This window comes from Somniosus microcephalus, chromosome 11 (genome assembly GCF_052327205.1).
Source record: "Somniosus microcephalus isolate GS21.2 chromosome 11, FLI_Smic_1.0, whole genome shotgun sequence".
Classification (NCBI taxonomy): domain Eukaryota; kingdom Metazoa; phylum Chordata; class Chondrichthyes; order Squaliformes; family Somniosidae; genus Somniosus; species Somniosus microcephalus.
Window position 1 is genome coordinate 19,966,083 of NC_140997.1, and position 25,514 is coordinate 19,991,596.

Below are 25,514 nucleotides of genomic sequence, written 5' to 3' on the forward strand. Positions count from 1 at the left end.
GTCATTTTCAGGTTGGTAAACTGTAACTAGTGGCGTGCCACAGGTATCAGTGCTGGGGCCTCAACTATTTACAATCTATATTAATGACTTGGATGAAGGGACCGAGTGTACTGTTGCCAAATTTGCGGATGATACAAAGATAGGTGGGAAAGCAAGTTGTGAGGAGGACACAAAGAGTCTGCAAAGGGATATAGACAGGTTAAGTGAGTGGGCAAAAATTTGGCAGATGGAATATAATGTGGGAAAATGTGAGGTTATCCACTTCAGTAGGAAGAATAGAAAAGCAAAATATTATTTAAATGGAGAGCGACTACAGAATGCTGCGGTACAGAGGGATCTGGGTGTCCTCATACATGAAACACAAAGGCCTAGAAATTCATTTTGGGGCGCCCAGCTCGCCTGGGCGCCGGAATTACCGCTGCGCGCGGATCCACTTGCGCAAGCGGGATATTCAGTGTCAGCGCACCAAGTGGAAGGCGGCCGCTAAACAGGGGTTTCGGCGCCCCGCTTGGGCGCTGAAACTGATTATCGGCGCGCTAGTGGCCGCAGCGCCACCCGCAGCGGAGCGGCAGGCTGCGGTACTGCAGGCCTTCCTCCCTCTCTTAAGGGGGAGGTGCCTGCAGCAGCCGGAGCCCCGATCGCGAGTGCCGGCAAAAGTGCCCGGCAGAACGGAGAAGTGCCGGGCTCCCGGAAACCAGCCGGCAATGCCGCGGGGGGGGGGTGGAGGAGGCCGGGGAAGGAGGTGCGGGCAGGCGGCCGCCGAAAAAGCGGCCGGCCGCACCTCCACTTTAATTACCGCCACAGGTAGGCCCTGTGTACCGGTCGCTGTTTGCGGCCGGCGCTAAAGAGGCGGGCGCGACTTAATATGGCGTTCCTCGCGGAAACGGGGCGCTGCGCACACCGATGACGTCATCGGTGGCGGCGCAGCGCTACAGCCTAACGCCGCCATTAGCGCACCGCTGAATTTCGCCTGAAGTTTGCAGACTGGCGCAAAAGCCCTCTTTGGGCGCAAACTGGTGGCGCAGGCCACTGAATTTCTAGGCCAAAAAGTTAGCATGCAGGTACAGCAAGTAATTAGGAAGGCAAATAGAATGTTGGCCTTTATTGCAAGGGGGATGGAGTATAAAAGTGGGGAAGTCTTGCTATAACTGTACAGGGCGATGGTGAGACCACATCTAGTGTACTGCGTACAGTTTTGGTCTTATTTAAGGAGGGATATACTTGCATTGGAGGCAGTTCAGAGATGGTTCACCAGGTTGATTCCTGGGATGAAGGGGTTGTCTTATGAGGAAAGGTTGAGCAGGTTGGGCCTATATTCATTGAAGTTTAGAAGAATGAGAGGTGATCTTATTGAAACATACAAGATTCTGAAGGGGCTCAACAAGGTAGATGCTGAGAGGATGTTTAGAGAGAATCTAGAACTAGGGGGCATAGTTTCAGAATAAGGGGTCGCCCATTTAAGACGGAGATGAGGAGGAATTTCTTCTCTCAGAGGGTCGTGAATCTTTAGAATTCTTTACCCCAGAGCGCTGTGGAAGCTGAGTCATTGAATATATTCAAAGCTGAGATAGACAGATTTTTGAACTACAGGGGAGTCAAAGGTTATGGGGAACAGGCAGGAAAGTGGAATTGAGGCCAAGAGCAGATCAGCAATGATCTTATTGAATGGCGGAGCAGGCTCGAGGTTCTTCTGTTTCTTATGTTCTTATGTCCCAGAAGTAAGAGATTCTCAGCAAGTCTAAGAAAGAGAATTAAGTACCAGGACACAGTTGGCTATAAAAGAAACCTGGAAATTTAACATGTAGAGTTCAACTCTAGCCAGTTAGGAGTTGCAACTATAGGGCCAGTTTTGGCTTGTTGTGGTAATCGGGTGGGCGGCGAGCATTGAGATCATGCCACCCACCCAATCGCAACAGCGAGAGGCCTGAACCACCTTGATGGTCAGATGTCATTAGCATGGACCCCTGCTCCTCCTGGCCCCATAAAAGATAAAACAAAAAACATTTGAGCTGTTTCTGGAACAGACTGCAGCAGTCCCTTCAAGGACCGTTGGTTAGGCTGCTCCACGCCAGGGACTAATGGACGGGGGTGGTATATGAAAATTGTATCAGGGCCCTTCAATGGGCATATGACCCCGATTTAAATATTGAAAGAAGGTCCCACCTATTTCAGGAGCACTGAATGCCATTTCAAGGCCTGATCTGGGGCAGCCAGTGGACAGGACTATTTTTCCCAAATTTTTGCTTGCCTATTGCCCCCTTTTCTAATATACACAAAGAAAGAAAGACTTGCACTTATATAACACCTTTCACGACCACTGACATCTTAAAGCGCTTTACAGCCAAAGTACTTTTGGAGTATAGTCACTGTTGTAATGTGGGAAACACAGTAAGCCCCCACAAACAGCAATGTGATAATGACCAGATGATCAGTTTTTGTTATGTTGATTGAGGGACAAATATTGGTCAGGACACCGGGGATAACTCCCCTGCTGTTCTTCGAAATAGTGCCATGAGATCTTTTACGTCCACCTGAGAGAGCAGACGAGGCCTCGGCTTAACATCTCATCTGACGTCAGCACTCCCTCAGCACTGCACTGGAGTGTCAGCCTAGATTTACGTGCTCAAGTCCCTGGAGTGGGACTTGAACCCACAACCTTCTGACTCAGAGGCGAGTGTGTTACTCACTGAGCCACACCTGACATGGCAGTCGGCATATGGAAAGCAGTCCCAATGTACCTTATACATGTGATTCCATTATATAACATAACAAGATCGTTGGCAGCAAAATAGATGGACAAAAATGTGCATTTTAAATGTGTCCTTTTCCAGCATTGTAGTGCATTTTAACTTACAGTCGAATTGGGAAGGCAATGGGTTATTCTATAGCAACCTACTGGTGGAAGTTGCATCTATTATCTGCCTTGGTGTTAGTAAGTTGATCAGTTCAGCAGTGGAGAAAGCCAGTTTACTTTATTTTCAAGCAAAAAGGCAAGTGCATATATTTTTCTGGATTTTTTTTTGGAAGACTTGCTCAATGGCCAATGTGATAGGATCTCTGGCTTTGCTGAAACCTAGACATTCTAGAGGCCAAAGTCCAAAAGGAAAACAAAACACAGAATCGATTTCATGTAATTGGCAAGTATTGATTTTGGCAAGGATCTGCATGAATTGGAGCAATCTGCTGTGATTATGTTTACCTGCTGGGTGCTTGCAGCTGCCTAGACTTGGGGAGCCATGAATGCAGCCTTGCATTACCAGAGGATGCATTATGGGGCAATATCAGTGAAGTGTGGGAACTTTGAATCCTGCTGATTTTTAGATGTCAACGCGGTTGCGCGTAGACTATGCCTGAAATACTGATGGTTGCACATCTGTTCTGAAAGATGGAGGAGAGTTAAAACTGTGAGACTATCCAGTACGAACAATGTTTTACACAGCAAAGTCGCATTTTTTCCTTTGCTCGTAAACATTATTGCGAGTTCACTCACTGCAAGGTTTGTTATTAAGGAACTTTTGTGAGATCAATGGGGATCCCATCTAGGACAGCTAGATGGATGATGGAAAGTAACTATGTAGAGTGAGAGATGGAGCTACGTACAGATAAAGAGTATCCGCTGACAAACTGTTTGAATAGCTTGTTATTTGCAATTCATTGATTGGTTGGCCAAGACATTATTTGTCAGCATTGATATTAATGCTGTTTTCCATTCAATCGTATGTGAGTTGATCGTTGGATGTGTTTGGTGCAGACCCATTTTTAGCCTAATCTCTGCCATCCCAACTGGGGGAATAAATCCATTGCTAGTGTGCTTGGGACTTGCTAACATCACATTTGTCATTCACCTTCAGCACTGGGATCCAGGGTCCAACAAGGTAGCCACTGATTCCACCTCGCATGAAGAGGAGGTGCAATATGGGGCAACCTAGGCGCGGAATCTTTTAACCCAACCCAACACTGTGCCTGAAACGTTGATCATCCTGCAAATGCCAGAAGGTTGGCATCTACTCCGATGCCTGGATAGTTTTCCTGTTCCTAGTATTGTGAATGGGGCATATCATACAAGAGCAGGGTAGTTATTATCTGCTTGTGTTCTGCCTCAAGACTCTCCCTCACTCTAGCTATGAAAAGCACCATGACTGTAAGACTAGATGAGAATTAGCCTTAATAAAATGAGAAAAAACTGTAAATATTTGGAAATCTGAAATAAAAACATAAAATGCCAGAAATACACAGCAGGTCCACCAACAGCTGAAAAGACAAAAGATGGATTATGTTTCCAGTAATGAGTGGGGGGGGGGTGTTCTGCTCAGAATGGTTTTTTGTACATGCTGATAAGCTTGCAGATATGGTTGCAGCACTTCTGTTTTTATTTGAGAGTTTTTTGTAGCATGATGTTAACATGTATTTTTGCACTGGTGAAGTAACATCAGTTCGGACTCCACCGCTAATTAACCACACTGGCAGCTTGCAGAACTTCATAGATGTAAGAAACTGGATTAGTACTAATATGTAATGTGGCATGGCTCAGGACACTTCATTTTCCCTTAATACTATATGTAATTTTGACCTATCCAAGTAATCATTTTGCTTATGTGGAAGCTGCTGCTTTCAACTTGCACTTGTTTCTGTCACTTATGGAGGTGGGAGGATCCTATAACTTTCTACTAGTTGTGTTAACTTTATAATTCTCAGATTTAGTTTGCTGTTGCTTGGTATAAGATGAGTTACAGTACTGTGTAATGGTCTTTTTTATTAGTAAGATTAGAATTTTAATAACACATCAAATTCTTTCTGTACTTCATGTACTTCATTTTAATATCTCATAAAATGGTACCTAATTACTTCTACTCTTTTAGAACAATAGCAAATTGATTTTTGAGATTACGTATTTTAAAGTAGTTGCAGACTCAAAATAGGGCATGACGTGACCTAATCAGTATACTAGGGTGCTAAATTTGTGCTCAAATTCTGCTGTTCCTATAATGGGCTCCATTTTAACTGGCAGTAGTGTCATTCCACCCAACCTCAATTTTCATTGTCGATTTTCTAAAGTCCCTTTTAAAGTACATTTTTGTGTTCATCAAGGTGATTGATGGCGAAGCTGGAATTGTCAGTTTGGAGCAGTTTAGTGCTATGGGTCCACACCTACTAGAAACTGGCTTGAGTCTGCCCAAGCTCATTTTACTGATAAAATTTACAGGCAGCAGAAAAAGGATACTTTTACCCCATCAGTTTAGGCTGGATTCGAAGCCCAAAGGTAAAGGATGCATTAACTCATTGCACTTCTCAGCCCATTTTATTAAAAGATATTCCTTAACTAATTTTTAGTTTGACAGTGCAGAAATGAGGTCTGGAAATTAATGTCCATAAATACAGAACAGCACAAACTATTCCTCCAAAGTCTAACAAATTAGTGGCTATACAGACAGCATTACAGATTAGATTTTTTTTAGGAATTAAATATAAACATAATTTTTACTATTACACCACAGCTCCGTGGAGTACAATCAAGTGGAATTGGGGTGTAGTTTGTACAGAAAGTATGCTGATGCCAAGTGAAAATTACCCAATTTTCTAGGAAAGGCTGCTAGAACTTCCCTTTGATCGAGCACAACAAACTATGCAGATTGTGCTAGCAGAGCCAAGCAATGCTGTTGGTCAGGAAGATGAAAAGGAAGTATTTCCTTTCAAACAACATGCCACTTCTTAATCGCAACAATTTTATTAATAACACTAGCCTGCCCAGTCCTTCCCAGCTGGGGATTCTGCATCTGAAAGGTTTGACTAGAAGTCATCACTTACTGAGGATTTGTATATAAAGGAGCAAAATTACTTCGAACATGTATTTTAAGAAGATCACTTATTAGGCTATAATCTTTCTTTTCAAAGACTGTATCCAAATATCACAAGAATAATTATACCTCCATAACATCACCCGTATCCTCCACAGCCTCAGCTCATCTGCTGCTTATCCCTTATCCATGCCTTTGTTACCTCTAGATTCGACTATTCCAAAACTTTCCCGGCTGGCTTTCCACCTTCCACCGTTCATAAATGTAAGCTCATCCAAAACTCTGCTACCTGTATCCTAATTTGCACATCACCTCTGTGCTCACTGACGTACATTGGCTCCCGGTCCATCAACGTCTTGATTTTAAAAATCTAGTCCTTGTATTCAAATAACTCCATGTACTTATCCCTCCCTATCTCTGTAAGCCCCATCCAGCCCTACAACCCTCCAAGAGCGCTGTGTTTCTCCAACATCTGGTCTCTTGTCCATCCCCCATGCCCTTCACTGCACCATTGGGCAGATGCGCCATCAGCCATATACCCTCTAAGCTCTGGAATTCCATCCCAAACCTCTCCACCTCTCTCCTTTAAGACCCTCCTTAAAAGCCTACCTTTTTGACCAAGCTTTTAGTCACCCACCCGAATATCTCCTTCTTCGGCTCAGTGCAGTTTTTGTCTGATTACGTTCCTGTGAAGCATCTTGGGACGTTTTCCCACTATATAAAAGCACGATATAAAATGCAAGTTGTTGTTGTGGCAGGGCCCTTGGAACTGAAAGCAAGATCTCTTCCTCCAGATTCTTGGAATTCCCAGCGCAGGTATTTGAGGGGGGAGGGGAGGTTTGCCTCATGGGTATTAGTAATCTAAACAAATACAGCGAACATTCATATTGTGGATAAGGGTTGTACCTACTATTGAAGAAAAAGTTTACTTTCTAGTTAAAATAAATCAGTAGCCCATCTGGTCGGGAACACTGATTTTGCTATTGCTTTTTAAAAGCTAAATATCTTGAAATTTCTCATTCTCTTTTTTTTGTCCCTTAATTATTTGTGATGCAGTCTGTTTCCGACCTTTCCCCTGTGCACCATAAGAAGCTGTCTACTGCACACGTTGTATTTGGTTTGTATTCAGCACACCTAGTCAGCACTGGTATAGAATAAAACCTATTAATTTTAAATATTTATAAACATATCCTGTTACACTGATAACAATACTACAAAATATCATTAATTCATTGGCCCCGATTTTCTGCCAGCCGTCGGGCGGCTTTCCAGGCGGCCGGGGGCCGAAAATCAGCAAAAATGCGGGTCGCGACCCCCCCCCCCCCGGCCTGATTCCCCGCCCCGTCCGACTTTTGGACCGCCGTTTCTCCGCGACCCGCTTCAGTCCCAGTTGCCGCTGGCGGGACTGGCCGTCGGAACACAAATCACCAATTATTACCTTGTTTAAGTAGATTTTAAGGGGCCGTAGCGATTTTGGGGCTTTCATAATCATAATCATAATCATAATCAACTTTATTGTCATTGTTAGTGCACAAGTGCAGTACAACGAAATGTAGGCTTGCGGCTCCCGAGAGTGTACATTTAGATTAAGACATTTAAACATTCAACATTCATTTGGCTTGTAATACATTAACATAAACATAACCATAATAAAGTGCATTGGCAGATGTGCAGGCTTTAGAGTTTATTTGTGGAGTTCAGTAGGATGACAGCCCTGGGAAAGAAGCTGTTCCTAAATCTGGTCGTACGGGTGCGAATGCATCTGTAGCGTCTCCCAGATGGCAGGAGGGCGAACAGACTGTGGCTGGGGTGGGTCGGGTCTTTGATGATGGTCCGTGACCTCCGTAAACAGCGTTTCTGGTATATGTGCTCTATGGTCGGTAGCCGGGTGCCGGTAATGCGTTGGGCAGTTTTGACTACCCGCTGCAGGGCTTTCCGGTCATAGTAGCTACAGCTGCCATACCATACTGTGATACGTGAAACACGCCTGCGGGGAACCCCGCTGATGAGACCTGGCGTGAAAACAGTTGGCTTGCTTGCTTGCAGCAGCAGGTCAATGAGGACTGAAGAGATTTAAACAGGCAGCATTTGCAGGCTGCAGGACCTTGTTGATGAAGGCTTGGGGGAACTTTTTGAAGGCTTAGGCACAGCTGTAGAAAGTTGGAGCCTCACACACTTCTCCAGTGTGAGCTCCTGGGAAGCCCCTCTCACCACCCTAACTCAGCGCCTCCTCAACGGAGGCATCTGCCAGAAGCATGGGAGGCCTTTGGTACCTTCCCTTCCTGGCAGTGGAGGATCTCCAACAGCAGAGGAGGCTGGAGCAACTCCAGCAACAGCAGGAGCGGCAGGCTGCGGCTCACCTACCTGAGGCAGCACAGGCCAGAAGGGGTCAGCGCATGGAAGGCCGTCGGCGCAGGAGATACCCCCCAAACAGGGTGTACAGACACAGGGTCAGCTACCTCAACATGACTGAGCAGCAGTGCCAGAGGCGGCTCCGACTTTCGCGAGAGGTTGTGACTGACATCTGCGCAATGCTGCGGCAAGACCTGGAGCCCAGAGCAACAGGTCCACACTACTTGCCAGTGGCCATCAAAGTCACCACCGCACTCAACTTTAATGCCTCAGGCTCCTTCCAAGGATCAGCAGCAGACATCAGTGGCATCTTCCAGGCTGCCGCACACACATGCATCACACAGGTAACCGATGCCCTCTTTGCCATCGCGCACAATCACATCCATTTCACCAGGGATCGCGCAAGTGTGAGGGCACGAGCGCGTGGATTCGCTCAGCTGGCAGACTTTCCAAGGGTGCAGGGCGTCATTGACTGCACACATGTGGCCCTTAGGGCACCCCACCGCAATCCAGGAGTTTTTGTCAACCGCAAGGGCTTCCACTCCCTTAACGTTCAGCTGGTGTGTGACCACAAGAAGATGATTTTGCATGTTTGTACCAGGTTCCCTGGCAGCTGCCATGACTCATTCATACTGCGCCAGTCTACTGTGCCTCCGCTATTCAGTCCGCCAAACGAACTTCAAGGATGGCTACTTGGAGACAAGGGATATGCCCTGCGCTCTTGGCTAATGACGCCGTTGAGGAGACCAGCCAGCGAAGCTGAGGAGCGCTACAACTCCAGCCAGATTACCACCAGATGCATTATCGAGCAAACCATCGGATTGTTGAAGATGCGCTTCAGATGCCTCGATAGATCAGGTGGAGCCCTACAGTACACATCAGCCAGGGTCTCCAAAATCGTTGTGGTATGCTGTGTGCTTCACAACATGGCACAGCGTCGTGGCTTGCCGATTCCGCAGGACCAAGAGGCTCCTCACAGAGCCGTCTCGGATGAGGATGATGCTGAGGAGGAGGAGGAGGAGGAGGAGAGAAACGAGCATCCTGCAGAGGCCCGCCAACCAGCGGCACCAGTGCGCGAGAACATTGCTGGGCGGAATGCAAGGAACGCACTCATCCTGGGCAGATTTGCGTAGCCTGGAACATCAAACACTGCAGCCTCACTGCTTCTGAATTGACCATGGACAGTGGCCCATGCCTGCACTTTCCAACAACTTTGACCAGCTTGCAGTCATCTGCAAGTTATCCTAAGGCCTCTATGTGACATCCCCATTCGCCAAATGACAGATGCCATAACTGCAGCAGCTGGCACCAGATTTTTTATGTACAGGAAAATGATGGCATTAAAACTATTTACAAGACTGGATGGTGGAATAGTTATGTGAATGTGAGCATAGAGAGAGACGGAATGGGTAAGGGTGCATGGATGTGACTGTGAAGTGGGATGTGGGAGAAGAGATTGCTGAAGCTGAGTGCTGTTGGGGAAAGGCAATGGGGATCAGGTTGAGGGTGATGGAAACTTCATACTTGCTTTCCCTGTGTGGTGAAGGTCATGGAAGCGCTTCCTGCACTGCAGCCAGGTGCGACGGGTGACACCCAGAGAGTTTACCTCTGCTGCCACCTCCATCCAGGCAGCCGTGGACTCTTTGGGAGGCCTCTTCCTCCCTGAGTGAGGGTAAAGGACCTCCTTGTGGGCCATTACCCCATCCACCAAGGTCTGCAATGACATCTCGTTGAATTTGGCCGCAGCTCGGCCTCTGCTGCTGGCAGCAGCTGGTGCAGGCTCCTCTGCCATTGTGCAAGAGTGGTTGAGAAGCCTGCAGAGGTGGAGAAGCTTGCTGGACACTTTGAAAGCACCACGAATGATGACATCATACTGTGGGGCTTTCTGACACGAATTGGACAATTAGCAAGGCTGCCCACATGCTGGGAATTAATTGGCCACTTGAGGGAAAATTGCGTGGAGCTGGCTGACATTTTTTCGTGTGTCAGAAACCCCACATTCGGGGAAACCCGACCATTTCCCACACAATCCAAAAATCGGGCCCATTGTTTTCCTGGAAATCTGGTTCGGCCCAGCCCCCCTCAGGTCAAATAGTTATTGCAGGTAGGAAGATTCATTTCTCCCCCGATGAAAGGGCCTTGTTCGGTTCTTTCTTTCCTTTTTTTCCGCCCTGTTGATCTCTTTGAATTGTCACCATCATGATTTATGGCTTTCACTTGAGGGGGAAACAAAAGGGCCAATTCAACTTGTGTTAGTTTTACATATCCAATATCAATCTTGTGATTATAGTGACACTGTGACTGCTAGAACATCTGAAATTGGGTCCCAGAGGAAAAAGTTCTTTACTGAACATCCCTATTTGATAAATGTCATAGGGGCAGCTATAAATTTCAAGAAGAGTACCAGCTAATTTGGTGGTGATGGTCATCAGGTAGCTTTGTTGCTGTGAGGCAGACAGAAGCATTCCATCTATAGAGATAAAAAGAAAAGCCACAAAATGCTCAGAATATAAAATAAAAACAGGAAATATTGAAGTGAACAGCAGATTGGTCAAGATTCAAAAGAGAACAGTTAGTTTAACATTCCGGGTGTGATGCTTCATTTGGTCGGCTCAGGCAGCCGCAGGTCTCGGGGCCCGAGCTTAGATAGTGGAAGGGGTTTAGGGGAGCCTGAGGCAACAATGGGAATTTGGCAGCTCACCTCGGGCAAAGACAGCAGTAGGAATTGTTGCTGTGATTGTCTGAAGTTCCCACTCCATTCCTTGCTTCTACTTTGGGCCTGGCTTGGCTGCTTGTATTTTTTGGCTGGGTAGCAAGGTGGATTTGGGAACTGGCCTTAGCAGTGATGGGGCAGTGAGGAGTCAGCAGTGCTCGAACCTCGGGTGGAGGGTCTATAGAGCTGGGGTCAGGTCTTGGGGTGTGGGAAGTGGATGACATATTCTGCTGCAGTAAAGGGAGGTTGAATAGTGGAGTCAAGCAAAAGATGAATTTAGGGTTGGACCTGAAGAGAAGCCAGAAGGTCCACAGGGAATGTGGAGCCACGGCTATGTAGCAAGAGAGTAAAATGAAAAAGAAAGAACTTGCATTTATATAACGCCTTTCATGACCTAGGGACATCCTTATCTCATTAATCATAAGCACTTTTGAAGTGTCATCACTGTTGTAATGTAGGAAAGAATGTAGAAAGAACAAGACCTGGACGACGTTCAGGCTTGGGCTGATAAGTGGCAGGTAACATTCGCGCCACAGAAGTGCCAGGCAATGACTATCTCCAACAAGTGTAACTCTAACCACCTCCCCTTGCCATTCAATGACATTACCATCGCTGAATCCCCCACCATCAACATCCTGGGGGTCGCCATTGACCAGAAACTTAACTGGACCAGCCACATAAATAGTGTGGCAACAAGAGCAGGTCAGAGGCTAGGTATTCTGCGGTGAGTGTCTCACCTCCTGACTCCCCAAAGCCTTTCCACCATCTACAAGGCACAAGTAAGGAGTGTGATGGCATACTCTCCACTTGCCTGGATGAGTGCAGCTGAAACAACACTCAAGAAGCTCGACACCATCCAGGACAAAGCAGCCCGTTTGATTGGCACCCCATCCACCACCTTAACCATTCACTCCCTCCACCACCGGTGTACTGTGGCTGCAGTGTGTACCATCTACAAGATGCGCTGCAGCAACTGGCCAAGGCTTCTTCAGCAGCACCTCCCAAACCCGTGACCTCTTCCATCTAGAAGGACAAGGGCAGCAGGCGCATGGGAACACCACCACCTCCAAGTTCCCCTCCAAGTCACACACCATCCTGACTTAGAAGTATATCGCCGATCCTTCATTGTCGCTGGGTCAAAATCCTGGAACTCCCTACCTAACGGCACTGTGGGAGTACCTTCACCACACGGACTGCAGCGGTTCAAGAAGGCGGTTCACCACCACCTTCTCAAGGGCAACTAGGGATGGGCAATAAATGCTGGCCTTGCCAGCGACGCCCAGATCCCATAAGCGAATTTTAAAAATGCAGCAGACAATTTGCGCACAGCTGGCAACAGGATGGGTCAAGAAATTGGGACTTTTGGCATGTGCACTTTCTGAATGGATTCTTATGCTTCTCATTGGTTCCAATCCCTTTCTAATTTAAACATTACCACCTGACACACACACATGCACAGGACCTTTTCAATCATCATATCATTTCACTGGTATTAACTCTTTTCCCCCTCATTCCCAAACATTGTCTGGACTTGTAAAGCTAACAGTATATCAGACCCATTTTAAATAATGATTTATTAGCAATCAAATTAAGTAGAATTTCAAATATATACAGCGTCAGTGTCTACATTGGGACTTTTAATAAGTCAAAATTGTTGTATAAATAAAATTCACCAATCTGTAGAAAATACAAGTTAATATTTTATAAGGAAATAATGATGGACAACATTGTATGATTTGTATCTATTGAAACATCTTGACATTTTGATATGATTGTAGTTTTACTGTATAAGTAATATTTTTATTCTGCTGTTTGGTTCATGCAGTTTACTCCTGCTCTTTTTCCTCTTTGCTTTCATGCTGTCTGGCAGTAGACAAGGCAAACCAGACATACTCTGGTAAGATTTTTTGTATGTATTAGTCATAACAACCCTTAATGTTTTAGCTTATACATTTCTTTATCATTCAACTTATATTTTCCACTTCTGATTATCTGATATAATTTACGTAGATACTAAACTATAATTTACGTAGATACTAAACTAAATAACAAATGAAGAAGTTAAATCCACTTTGGAAGATTCCAAGAATGTCTGAAAGTAACCCTCACATTACTAAAATTCAAGTATATGTCAAGTCCATGTCCAAGTCTCACAGGAGATACTTGTTCAATGTGGAATGGATCTATTGATGATATGAAGCACACTCATTGCCTTGCCTCAGCTCCCAGATTGTTTCTCAAATGTCTTTCAGTTGTAGCACTTCTCATGCTCCCTCCCATCCCCAAATGTGAAACAGCATTCTTTCTCAAAACTACATGTGAAGCCATGATTAATGAGATAAGACATAGTGCCCAGCAAAAAATACTTGAGGCTGTTTGAACTCAATCTTTTTGCGCAATGATCATAAACACACTCTGTCATCCTGAGATGTAAAAATCAGTTCGGAGACATTTATCCACTGCCTTCTCCAAATTCAATATTAAATGTACCGTTTTCCTTTCAGAATTGAATTTTAAGAAAAAGATAAAATTCTTCACATTTCCTGTTCCTCTCAATGCTATGGCAACTTTTATGTCACACTTGAGGGAGTAAAAAGTCAAAAGTTTCAAAGGCAGTCATTTGGAATGTACAGATGAATCTTCAAGCAGAAGGAAGCCAGAGCCGCAATATCTTCAGCCCCTTAGCTGACCTGTGTATGAACTCACCCAATGTTTACTTAACATCAGTTGGACTTTGTAGCTTTAAATGGACATAAACCTACACTTTAGCAGCAGAATGTATATTTTACATGGTACTATTTTGGTGTCCTTATAAAACAGAGCATTCTCTGATTTACCATGAATATCAACATGGCAAATTTGTTAGCACTAAATGAAAACGGTACTTCACTATGCCCAGATGTCACCCTCCAGACAGAACCCTTTGTTACTGATAGAAGACAATCTTAAAATGTTATGTCCTTCTGCACTGCAAACTGAAACTGGCTAGCATGTTGCAATCTTCAAAATTGCTTGACCAACGACAATTAGGCCGGGATTCTCCTCCCAGCAGCAGTGTTCTGGTGGGGCAGGATCTACACCCGTTCCTCCGACACACAGTAACTGTGACTTGGTTTCCTGAGTTGGGGGTTCATCAGGAATTCACAGCAGGCTCTCAACACTATTCCCGCTGCTGAGAGGGAGCTGCCATTGTCCAGCCGCAAAATCCTGGCATTGCTGGAGTGGGTCAGAAGGAGGCAGCTGGGCAGTTATAGAGGCAGAAGCACCTTGAAGACCTGCAAACCAGCTAGCTCGTAGGCTTTGGCAGAGGCAGAGGTCTAGAAAGCAAGGTCAGTGGAGGCCAGAATAGAGGGAGAGGAGGGCACAAGGAGGTATCTCCTTCCATAGGCCAGCCAGTGGCTCAGTGGGTAGCACTCTCACCTCTGAGTCAGAAGGTTGTGGGTTCAAGTCCCACTCCAGAGACTTGAGCACAAAAATCTAGGCTAACACTCAGGGCAGTACTGAAGGAGTGTTGCACTGTCATACGTGCTGTCTTTCAGATGAGATGTTAAACCGAGGCCCCGTCTACCCTCTCAGAAGGATGTAAAAGATCCCATGGCACTATTTTGAACAAGAGCAGGGGAGTTATCCCCGGTGTCCTGGCCAATATTTTCCCTCAATCAACATCACTAAAAACAGATTATCTGGTCATTGTCACATTGCTTTTTGTGGGAGCTTACTGTGTGCAAATTGGCTGCTGCGTTTCCTACATTACAACAGTGACTACTTTTCAAAAGTACTTCATTGGCTGTAAAGCACTTTGAGACGTGAAAGTCTTTTTTTTCATGGGAGAACTTCAGGGCCATTACTGCCACTTCCTGAGACCTACCGCCACTTTCCCTTTGACAGCCCTAGCTGTGACAGTAACCGATGCAGAGTACGGTGGAGGTGAAAATTACCCCCATGGTCTCAGTCTTCATTCATTGAAATATTTCTACATCAAGATTTTTAAAATTGCAAATGAGTCCATTATGACAAGTAATTATACAATAGCTGCATTGTCCTGATAATGTTCCTGAGTCTGTTCACGTCATATAGTGTGTTGGGAGTGAACCTTGCCTAACAGTTTACAATCTTGGAGACTGGTGAGTTACATTAGTATTTAAGTATTTAAATTCTCTGGTGTAGGTGTCCACTAGGACGTTCTGAAGTTTGCGACATCCGAGGGTCAGACTTTCAGTGCTGCAGTTCTCTCATTCAGAAAGATCCTGTATGAAGAGCCCTATCAGAAGAAAGGAAAGACTTGCATTTATATAGCACCTTTTGCAACCTCAGGACATTCCAAAGCGCTTTACAGCCAATGAAGCACTTTTGGAGTGTAGTGACTGTTGGAATGTAAGAAACCCGGCAGCTAATTTGCATACAGCAAGATCTCACAAACAGCAATGAAATAATGACCAGATCTATTGTTTTAGTGATGTTGGTTGAGGGATAAATATTGGCCAGGCCACCGGCCTAACTCCTGTGCTCCTCTTCGAAATAGCGCCATGTGATCTTTTAAGTCCACCTGAGATAGCAAACGGGGCCTTGGTTTAACATCTCATGCGAAAGACGGCACCCTCCGGCAATGCAGGACTCCCTCAGTAGTGTCGGCCTGGATTATGTACTCAAGTCTCCGGAGTGGGGCTTGAACCCACAACCTTCTGACTCAGAGGCGAGAGTGCTGCCAACTCAGCCACAGCTGACATGGCTATGAGCCTCTAATGTAATACCTAGAGTGTTGGCTTGTAATATTAGCTGTTTAATGTCTCAATGTGGATTGATGAATATGATCAGTTGTTCCATTTTGTGGTGTTACTGAAGTGGCTTCCACTGAGGATTCTCAGACAGATTTCTTGGGAGTGGTAGATGCCATTGCACATAACATTTTAATAAATGACTATAATATTATAAAACATCCTAGAACCATAGAATAAATATATTGCATCTGCAAATTTAGCTGGTATCAGTCAATGGAGCAGCTAACCTCCTTTAATCTTTTGGCAAGAGTCGATATCTGTAATAAATACTTAATCACTTTTTAAGCAGTAACTCAGGGTAAGAATGTGAGATGAGCACTGAGCAAGCACTCAGCTGGCACAGAATGCCATTAATCATGTGGTCCTGGAGAAGACAATAGCCCTGGACTGTTTGGCATTTGGCTAAAAAGCAGCAGGGGAGTAGATGAGAAAGGGAAACCAGGTTAGAGCCAAAATGATGCAGAGAGAGTACTAGGCATACTGAAGTGTGTTACGGAGAGGGTGACATACAAACAGGCGGTATTTGGGACCCCTTTTTGTGCTGCCTAAAATGAGTGGATTACTCGAATTCTTTGCTTCCCCTCCTCCAGTCCCGTTCCTCCTAAGCCTGGTTACCAATGCACCAGACAAGCCCCACTCTTCTTTGTGTGCTTCCAGTGCTACTGTCCCTAAATGTTGCCTCTGTCTACTGGATGACTCTAACTTTCATACCAGAGCTTCTGAAATGCCCTCCTTTTTCCTCAGCTGGCGATTCTCCTCTGCTGCAGTCAACAGAGCATTTGACCAGGTATATCTTATTTGGCCATGCTTCTTCCCTGACCCGCTCGCTCTCCTCTCACAACTGTAACTGAGCTCCCTGGTCCTCGCCTTTCACTCCATTCGCCACCTCCAACATGATCCCACCACTAAACATGTCATCCTTCCACTCTCTGCTTTCTGGAGGGACCGTTCCATCGACAAAACCCTAGTTTACTTTTCCACCACCCTTCCAGCTGTCCTTCCCTTGGCACTTTCCTGTAGAACTACATTAATCTCCTCCCACAAAGTTTACCAGGGCCCCGAATACTACTTCCGTGTGAGACAGCAATTCTTCCTCTAACCTAGTATTCTGCATTCGCTGCTCATAGTGCCTTTCTCTCTACGGTGGAGAAACCAATCGCAGATTAAGTTTGCCAAACACCTCTGTCTGTTCACAAATGCGATCCGAGCTACCTGTAGCTCACCACTTTAACTCCCCCTCCCATTCCCACTCTGACCTTTCTGTTGTTGGCCTCGTACACTGTTCCACGGAAGCTGAACAATAGCTTCCTGAATGATATCACCTCTTTAATTGATCCCAGCAAATTCCCAAGACTAGTCAGCATCTAATTAACCTGACACATCAATTACAAGTCGTGGCCTTAAAAGCCAAATTTTAGCAACAAAGCAGTGCTGCTGGCCTTATTAAAAAATGTATTTAGCTATGTACAATGATACATCCAGTAATATTATAGAATTTTTTTTCTGAAACATAAAAATTTATTTTGGTACTCATGGGGTTAATGAGAAAGGAAAGCGAAACATTTGAGGAAAACTGATCCAAACAGGATGAATTGAATACATTGATTTTAATATGGAGAAGCACCCTCTTATTTTTTTAAAGATCCATTTGGACTGTTTATAAAATTCTACCCAAATTCATGGCGATATTCTTTTCCGACACTGGAACGTGAAAACCCAAGTAATTAATGTTCATTGTTTCTAAATGCTCTTTTCCTCATTTTTCATGTCTGAATATAATTTTTTTAAATTTAAAATCACATTCCCATACTTATTAGTTCTAGCATCATGTTCAATGTAAGTCAGCAAAATATCATTTGCTTTTGTGTACCACATTACCATTAGCAGTGCTATAATTATTCCATTGCAAGTCAACATAATTTTGGAGGCTATTATAATCTTGACTATACCCACGAACAGCAACTCAAGGACAGTAGTGGCCATAATCTCTGAGTGAAATTATGTTCTCACAATTATCATTCTCTCAAGGTAAAAGCTGGAGTTGCATTTAAAATCCCTGACTATTATTTTATAGGTAGACATATTTTTAAACAACTGCTGTAATAGAAATTTGGTCACATTACTAAAGGTTATGTGACTTGTAAGCAAATTAATTTATCTTGGTAGTTACTTTATGCTTTAATTTCAGTGAAGACAAAGTACTGTAAAATAATTTTGATGAATTATCTGAATAGTCATTTAATTTGCTGCTCATAATTGTAGGGTGACATCCCTGCCTATAATTTTGATAGCTTCTAAAATTAAACTCAGCTATCATTTTGAAAGTAGCATTTCCACCAGATCTGAATGGACCACAACAAGCACCAGAGTCTCGTTCTCCTCTGCTAAAACTGCCTACTACTCCAAGATTATCCTGGAGAGCAAAGAGCTTCTTTTCTCTACAAGCAACATTTTCCATAAACCCCTCTCTGCTGCCTTCTCTACTCTCACCTCCAACAAGTGCAAAGAGCTCAAGGATTTCTTTGTCACTAAGATTGAGACCATTCGTTCAGCTGCCTCTGCTGCTTCCCCTATTCTACTTGCCCACTAAGCCAAACCTTCTTCACGATTCCCCCTGCCCAAGTCCTGAACCTGCATCTCTTTCTCTCCCACCACTGCTCATACCCTCTCTAAGCGCATCTCATCCGTGAGACCCACCTCATTCTCCCTTGACCCCATTCCCACTAAAGTGCTGACCACCCCATCTCAAAAAGCCTACCCATGAATCCTCTGTCCTTGTAAACTACAGCCCCATCCCCAATCTCCTCTTCCTCTCCAGAGTCCTTGAATATATTGTCACCTCCCAAATCCATACCCAGCTTTCCCGCAATTCCCTGTTTGAATCTCCAATCAGGTTTCCGTTCCTGCCGCAACACTGAAACAGCCTAACCAGTCACAAATGATATCTTCTGTGACTGTGACCGTGACCATGGTGCGTTATCCCGCCTCATTCTCCACAACCTCTCTTCAAACTTTGACACAGTCAACCACACTATCCTCCTCCAACACCTCTCCTCTGTTTGCCAACTCACTGGGACTGGTCTCGGTTGGTTCCACTCTTGCCCAGCCTGTCATAGCCAGAATATTTCCAACAATGACTTCTCATCGCCCCCGCCCCCCCCCCCAGCATCATTACCTCCAAAGTCCACAATATCTATTTTTGGTCGTCTCCACTTCCTTGTCTATATGCTGCACTTGGCAGACATGGGTTCAAGTTCCACATGAACACTGACAGCACCCAGCACTACCTCTCCAGCACCCCTTTCGATCCCTCCACTGCCTCTGTGCTGTAACATTGCTTGTTTGATATCCAATTTCAGATGAGCCGCAATTTCCTTCAAATAATCATTGGTAAGATCGAAGCCATTGGCCTAGAAATTCAGTGGGCCTTGCGCCCACTTAGCGCCTAAAGAGGTCTTTTGCGCCGGCGGGGTGGTAGCGCGGAAATTGAGTGCAGCGGTATTGGCGGCGGTAGCCATTAGCGCTGCGCCGGGACCGATGACGTCATCGGTGTGCGCGGTGGCCCGTAACGCCCCGAAACCGCGCCGATCCCCATATTTATTTGCGGCCGCCTCCTCCGAAACGGGCGCAAACAGCGACCAGAAAACGGGGCCGTCCTGCTGCCATAGTGGGGCGCTTTAAAGCGGAAGGTGCGGCCGGCCGCTTTTTCGGCGGCCGCCTGCCCGCACCTCCTTCCCCGGCCTCCTCCACCCCCCCCCCCCCCGCGGCATTGCCGGCTGGTTTCCGTGGAGCCCGGCACTTCTCCGTTATGCCGGGCTCTTTTGCCGGCACTCGCGATCGGGGCTCCGGCCGTTGCAGGCACCTCCCCCTTAAGAGAAGGAGGAGGCCTGCAGTACCGCAGCCTGCCGCACTGCATCGGGTGGCGCTGCGGCAATTAGCGCGCCGATATTCAGTTGCAGCGCCCCAAACGGAGGCGGGCACACCCTGGTATAGTGCCCGCTTCCGAATTGGGGCGCAGAAGACGAATATACGGCGTGCGCTAATGCCTCCCCGCCCAGCGCTAACTTTTGGGCGCGAGCGAGCTGCCCGCGCCCAAGTGAATTTCTAGGCCATTGTCTTTGTCACCCGCCACACACTCCGAACTCTTTACACCGATTCCATTTCCCCCTCCCCCAGCGATTGTCTCGTGGTGAAGTAAATTATTCGCAACCTTGGCATCCTATTCAACCCCGTATTCTCTCCATCACAAAGGCCACCTATTTCCAGCTCCCATTATGTGCCTCTGCCCCACCTCAGTCTATTTGTTGCTAAAACAATATTTGCAACCTCTAGACGCAACTGTTCAATGCTCTCCTGGCAGGCCTCCCGTCCTCCATCATCCATAAACTTCTGCTCATCCAAAACCCTGCTCTTTGTATCCTATCCTGCACCAACCTCCAGCACCCTTGTCCTCGCTGACCTACATTGGCTGCCGTTCCCCCCATGCCCCAAAGTTAAAATTCTTATCCTTGTGTTTAAATCTCTTCATGACCTCGCCCCACCCCATCTCCGTAACTTCCTCCAGCCGTACAACCATCCCCCCAAAATCTCCATTCCTCTTACTCTCACCTGTTATTAAATCTGCCCCTTCCTTTGTCCTACTATTGGCAGCCATGCCCAAAACATTAAAACAGATTATCTGGTCACACCTCATTGCTGTTTGTGGGAGCTAACTGTGTACTAATTGGCTGCCAAATTTCCTACATTACAACAGTGACTACACTTCAAAAATACTTCACTGGCAGTAAAAAGCTTTGGGACGTCCTGAGGTCATGGAAGGCACTATATAAATGCAAGTTATTTATTTCTTTCTTATCCCCATGTTCCCTACACAGGATGATATGATTGATGACATAGAGTTATAGCATTCTTGGAAAGACTTAAGTACCTAACACACATTTTTGATTAATTTTACTTTCAAAAGGAATTGGATTATTTCCATAAGCCTTGCAAATATATCATTTAGTCAGCTTTCTTTTAAAGTATTTATTGGCTCGCATCATAAGTATACAATAAAAATTAAAGCTTAGTTTTGAGAAGGTCTTCTGCGAATTTGAGTCAATACTTCATTCTCTTGTCATTATAACTCTGACAAATTTAATCCATTATCAAGTTTCAGCTATAGCATATTAACAGTGCATGGTGAAGAGCAGAGAGTGATTTATGCTTAATTTTATAAAACATTAATGCTATAGTAGGAGTTTAAAAAAATGCTATTTTTGCTTTCTACATTTGTTTATTTTATTTACTTCACTGCCATTATTAAAAGTTTAAGTTGCATTGTTGCTAAAATAAAACTGTGCTAACATTCTTATAGACTCTTTTAGGGGTGGAGAGTTACTGAGAATATAATTTACTCTTGAAAACATTGCCAATTTGAGTGGTTTCATAGAGACACACACACAAAGATGTTTAATGTGACTGACGAATGGCTCTTTAGTGTTGCTGTGATGTGGTTCAAAAAGGCAACACAGGTCATAAAGTATAAGCATACATGAATAAAATTCTCAGATCATTACTTCTCTGCAGACTACATGATGGTAAGTTTAAAAATAAAAATAGTTAACTAGCAAACAGGACATGGAAAGTGATATAACAGGGTTGATTTCTCTTGATTTTTTTCACTAATGAGCATTTACAAGAGCATCTCATGCTGTCTCATCATAGGCTATCAAGCTAACACAGGTATATTTTTCTTTCATTTTAAGTTCTCCTTTTTCTTTCATTTTTTCATTTAAAGGAGAACCATATTCTACCAAATTGTTACATCATCTTAAATTTTATGATGGGAACTACAGTATCTGCCTGCAACTCACCATTATACAATTCATAAAAAGCACCGAAATAGAACTATTTAATGTCTGCGTTGTGGAACTCCCCATAGCCAACAATCAGTGAAATCAGTTAAACTGACGAAAACTTAAGCTTTTCCGCTCTAATATCGCTGTTAAACACCCCGTAAAACGTTGAGCCTTGTTGGAATAGGTGTAACTGGGGTTTAACGGCATATTGACTGCGGAACAACCGTTCTGGCCCTGAAAAACTAATTTTATATTTGTGGAATGTCAAATGTCTCCATTATGATAAAAAAAAATGACTAGATTTTTAAAATAATAAATATATTTTTAAAGTTTGTTTGATATTTCTGCTTCTGTTTAACCCCATGTGTATGTCCCAATCTTTATTTCACTGTAACATTTTAAAAAGTAAATTGATAATCAGTGCTTTTTATTTCCTGGTTTGCTGTCTATGAGAATTCTTCAATGTGATTGGCTGCTCAGACAACTTGATGACATCATGCTGCTCTATGCTGAGATCCTCTTTTGACAGTGCTACCATCAATTTACCATCGAGAAAGCTAAAGTTTTCGCCACAGAGATTGCGAGATCTTTGTGAGCAGCATTCTTCAATGTCAGCGGCGATCACCATCACTTCGCCGTTGACTGCAAATTCCAGGCCATTTTATTGTATTTGTTATCTCTCTTATTTAACTTCTTTATACTAAAGTAAAATATAGCACCTTTCAAAACCTCATGATGTTCCAAAGAGCTTGACAACCAATTAAGTGCTTTTGAAGTGTAGTCACTTGTAACGTAGGAAACACGCCAGCCAATTTGTGCACAACAAGGTCCCACAAACAACAATATGATAATGACCAGAGCAATTTTTTAAATATATAGTGATGTTGGTTGAGGGATAAATATTGGCCAGGACACAGGGCAAAACTTTCCTGCTTTTCTTCAAAATAGTGCCATGGGATCTTTTACATCTACCTGAGAGGGCAGACGGGGTCTCATCAGAAAGACGACACCTCCTACAGTGCAGCACTCCCTCAGTACTGCATTGGCGTGTTAGTGTAGATTTTGTGCTCAAGCCTCTTGAACCCACAACCTTCTAACTCAGAGGTGAGAGTGCTACCAACTGAGCCACAGCTAGAGTCATAGAGTTATACAGCACAGAAAGAGGCCCTTCAGCCCATCGTGTCTGCGCCGGCCATTAAGTCCTACCTATTCTAATCCCATTTTCCTGCACTTGGTCCGTAGCCTTGTATGCTATGGCGTTTCAAATGCTCATCTAAATGCTTCTTGAATGTTGTGAGGGTTCCTGCCTCTACCACCCTTTCAGGCAGTGAGTTCCAGATTCCAACCACCCCCTGGGTGAGAAAGTTTTTCCTCAAATCCCCTCTAAACCTCCTGCCCCTTACCTTGAAACTATGACCCCTGGTTATTGACCCCTCTACTAAGGGGAAAAGTTCCTTTCTATCTACCCTATCTATGCCCCTCATAATTTTGTACACCTCAATCAGGTCCCCCCTCAGCCTTCTCTGCTCTAAGGAAAACAACCCCAGCCTGTCCAGTCTCTCTTCATAGCTGAAACGCTCCAGCCCAGGTAACATCCTGGTGAATCTCCTCTGCACCCTCTCCAATGCAATCACATCCTTCCTATAGTGTGGCGACCAGAACTGCACACAGTATTCCAGCTGTGGCCTAACTAGCGTTTTGTACAGCTCCATCATAACCTCCCTGCTCTTGCCTTCATTAGACGAGGCATAGAATATAAGTATCCCATATGCCTTCTTAACCGCCTTATCTACCTGTCCTGCTGCCTTCAGGGATCTATGTACATGCACACCAAGGTCCTTCTGATCCTCTGTCTTTCCTAGGGTCCTACCATTCATTGTTTATTCCCTTGCCTTGTTAGTCCTCTCAAAATGCATCACCTCACACCTTTCAGGGTTAAATTCCATTTGCCACTGTTCTGCCCATCTGACCAACCTGTCTATATCATCCTGTAGCCTGAGGCTTCCCTCCTCGCTATTTACCACTCCACCAATTTTCGTGTCATCTGCGAACTTACTGATCACACCTCCTACATTCATATCTAAATCATTAATGTGCACTACAAACAGCAAGGGACCTAGCACCGATCCCTGCGGTACACCACTGGACACAGGCTTCCAGTCACAAAAACAACCTTCAACCATCACCCTCTGCCTCCTGCCACTAAGCCAATTTTGGATCCAATGTGCCAAATTGCCCTGGATCCCATGAGCTGACCTTTTAATTTTTATCCCATAAAATTTTAAAGCAGCGGTTACACAGCTAGATTGTATATGTGATGAGGTATAGGTAGTTTGGAGAAACAAATCTCAAGAGCTGGGATGGCTAAAAGATAAGGATAATGTAAGCATAAGAGAAATTGAAAGCTCAGAAGCTTAAACATAATGGCCTAGAAATTCAGTGCCCTTAGCACCGATTTTGCGGCGCTAGAGGGCCTAGCGCTGCAATTGGCGCCGGTTCCTAAATTGCCTGGGGCCCTTCCGCGGCGGTAGACCGGTAGCGCTGCGCCGGCACCGATGACGTCATCGGTGTGCGCAGCGTCCCGGTTGCCGTGGTAACCCGGCCCCAAGCCGAAATTCAGTTGCGGCCGCCTCGCCAGTGGCAGCCGCAACTAAGACTCCGGCAAACGAGTGCTGCCGGAGTCTGCGCCGGCGCTTTAAGGAGGTGCGGCGGCCAGCCGCTTTCCCGCCGGCCGCCTGCCCGCAGCTCCCTCCCCGGACTTCTCCCCCCCCCCCCCCCCCGGAACAGATGCAAGCCCGGCACTTGTCCGAGGTGCCGGGCTCATTTTTGAGGAGGTTTGCGCGGGCCGCGGCCGGGTGCAGGCAGCTCCTCCTTAACGGAAGGAGGAGGCCTGCACTTCCCCAGCCTGCCGCACCGCATCGGGTGCCGCAGCGCCGGAATTGCGGCGCGAAACGGCAGTTAGCGCCCTTTTCCAGGCGCTAAGACCCTTCAGTAGCGCCGGCAGCCGTTTGGGCGCGGCGCCACTGAATTTTTGGCGCGCGCAGGGGACTTAGCGCCGGCACTAATTTCCGGCGCTAAAGCCCTGGCTAAGCCAAAACCCAATTTCTAGGCCAATATATGGTATGATGGAACTAGCGTGATGAGACCATCTTGTAAGCACAGGAAGTGCATGCTCTATATAAAACAATATAGATAAATGAACACACACACACGCATCTCTAACCAACTCAGAATAATCTGGCTTTGATTTATTCATGTACGAGGATATATTTTTAATACCATTCGATAAATCAGCATCCAAATCAGTAACTTGTTTTCTGAGGAAGGCAATTCACTGAAGGTTTTAACTGCACTAGACTTAATTTTGCAAACATTAATTGAATTGTTGGAGTCTTTAAAAAAAAAGTTCATATTTTGGGGAAGTTCCTTGGAGTTTGCCACAAGCAGTGATTTCTGTGGTGTTTAGAACCTGGAGTGACTAGCTAGAAAAACTGTAGCCCAACAGCAGAATTTAATATGCACAGTTACAACACTGAATCATTTGCCAGCAAACTCATCACAAGGAGCTTCACAGGAACATGAATTACTACAGTACTTTTTTCATCTTCATTTTCACTGTTAAAGACAGCTTGACGTTGTATTTTGTGATGTGGTATCTCAGAGAAAGGGTAGCTGCCTATAATCCATTAGAACAACCATTACACTTTCACTCTGTGGCTAGATTGCTCTGTTGCTGTTGGCTGCGACCTTCTCTCCTCATCAGATATTCCCCCAGAATGCTATCCTGTTGTCAAGTGATGCCAAGGTCTAGAAATAAGTGCAGTTTTCATTATTTTGCTTTTGACTTTGACACAAGTGCAGGCAATTATAACAATTCTGACTCTTCAAAAAATATGATGTTGAAAATATGGAAACCAAGCTCATTTAATGTGATCCTCAGACAATTTACTTTTTTGCTTAATTGTTGTATCATCGTCATTAAGTGGTCAGGAAACATATGTGGGCAACTCTCTGAGTTCATATAATTATCACCCCT

General features: G+C 45.1%; 1 protein-coding gene across 2 annotated transcripts in view; it reads left to right on the forward strand.

Moving 5' to 3' along the window:
* The window catches only part of sdk1a (sidekick cell adhesion molecule 1a), an 897,759-nt gene that overhangs the window by 498,906 nt on the left and 373,339 nt on the right, over positions 1–25,514 (forward strand). Inside the window, exon 6 of one of the 2 annotated variants that reach the window (XM_086000285.1) lies at positions 12,731–12,757. The exons of the other annotated variant lie outside the window; for it this stretch is intronic. Within the exon in view, the coding sequence (XP_085856411.1) occupies positions 12,731–12,757 (27 nt within the window). The remainder of the gene's footprint in view (positions 1–12,730; positions 12,758–25,514) is intronic. 2 annotated transcript variants of the gene reach the window in all.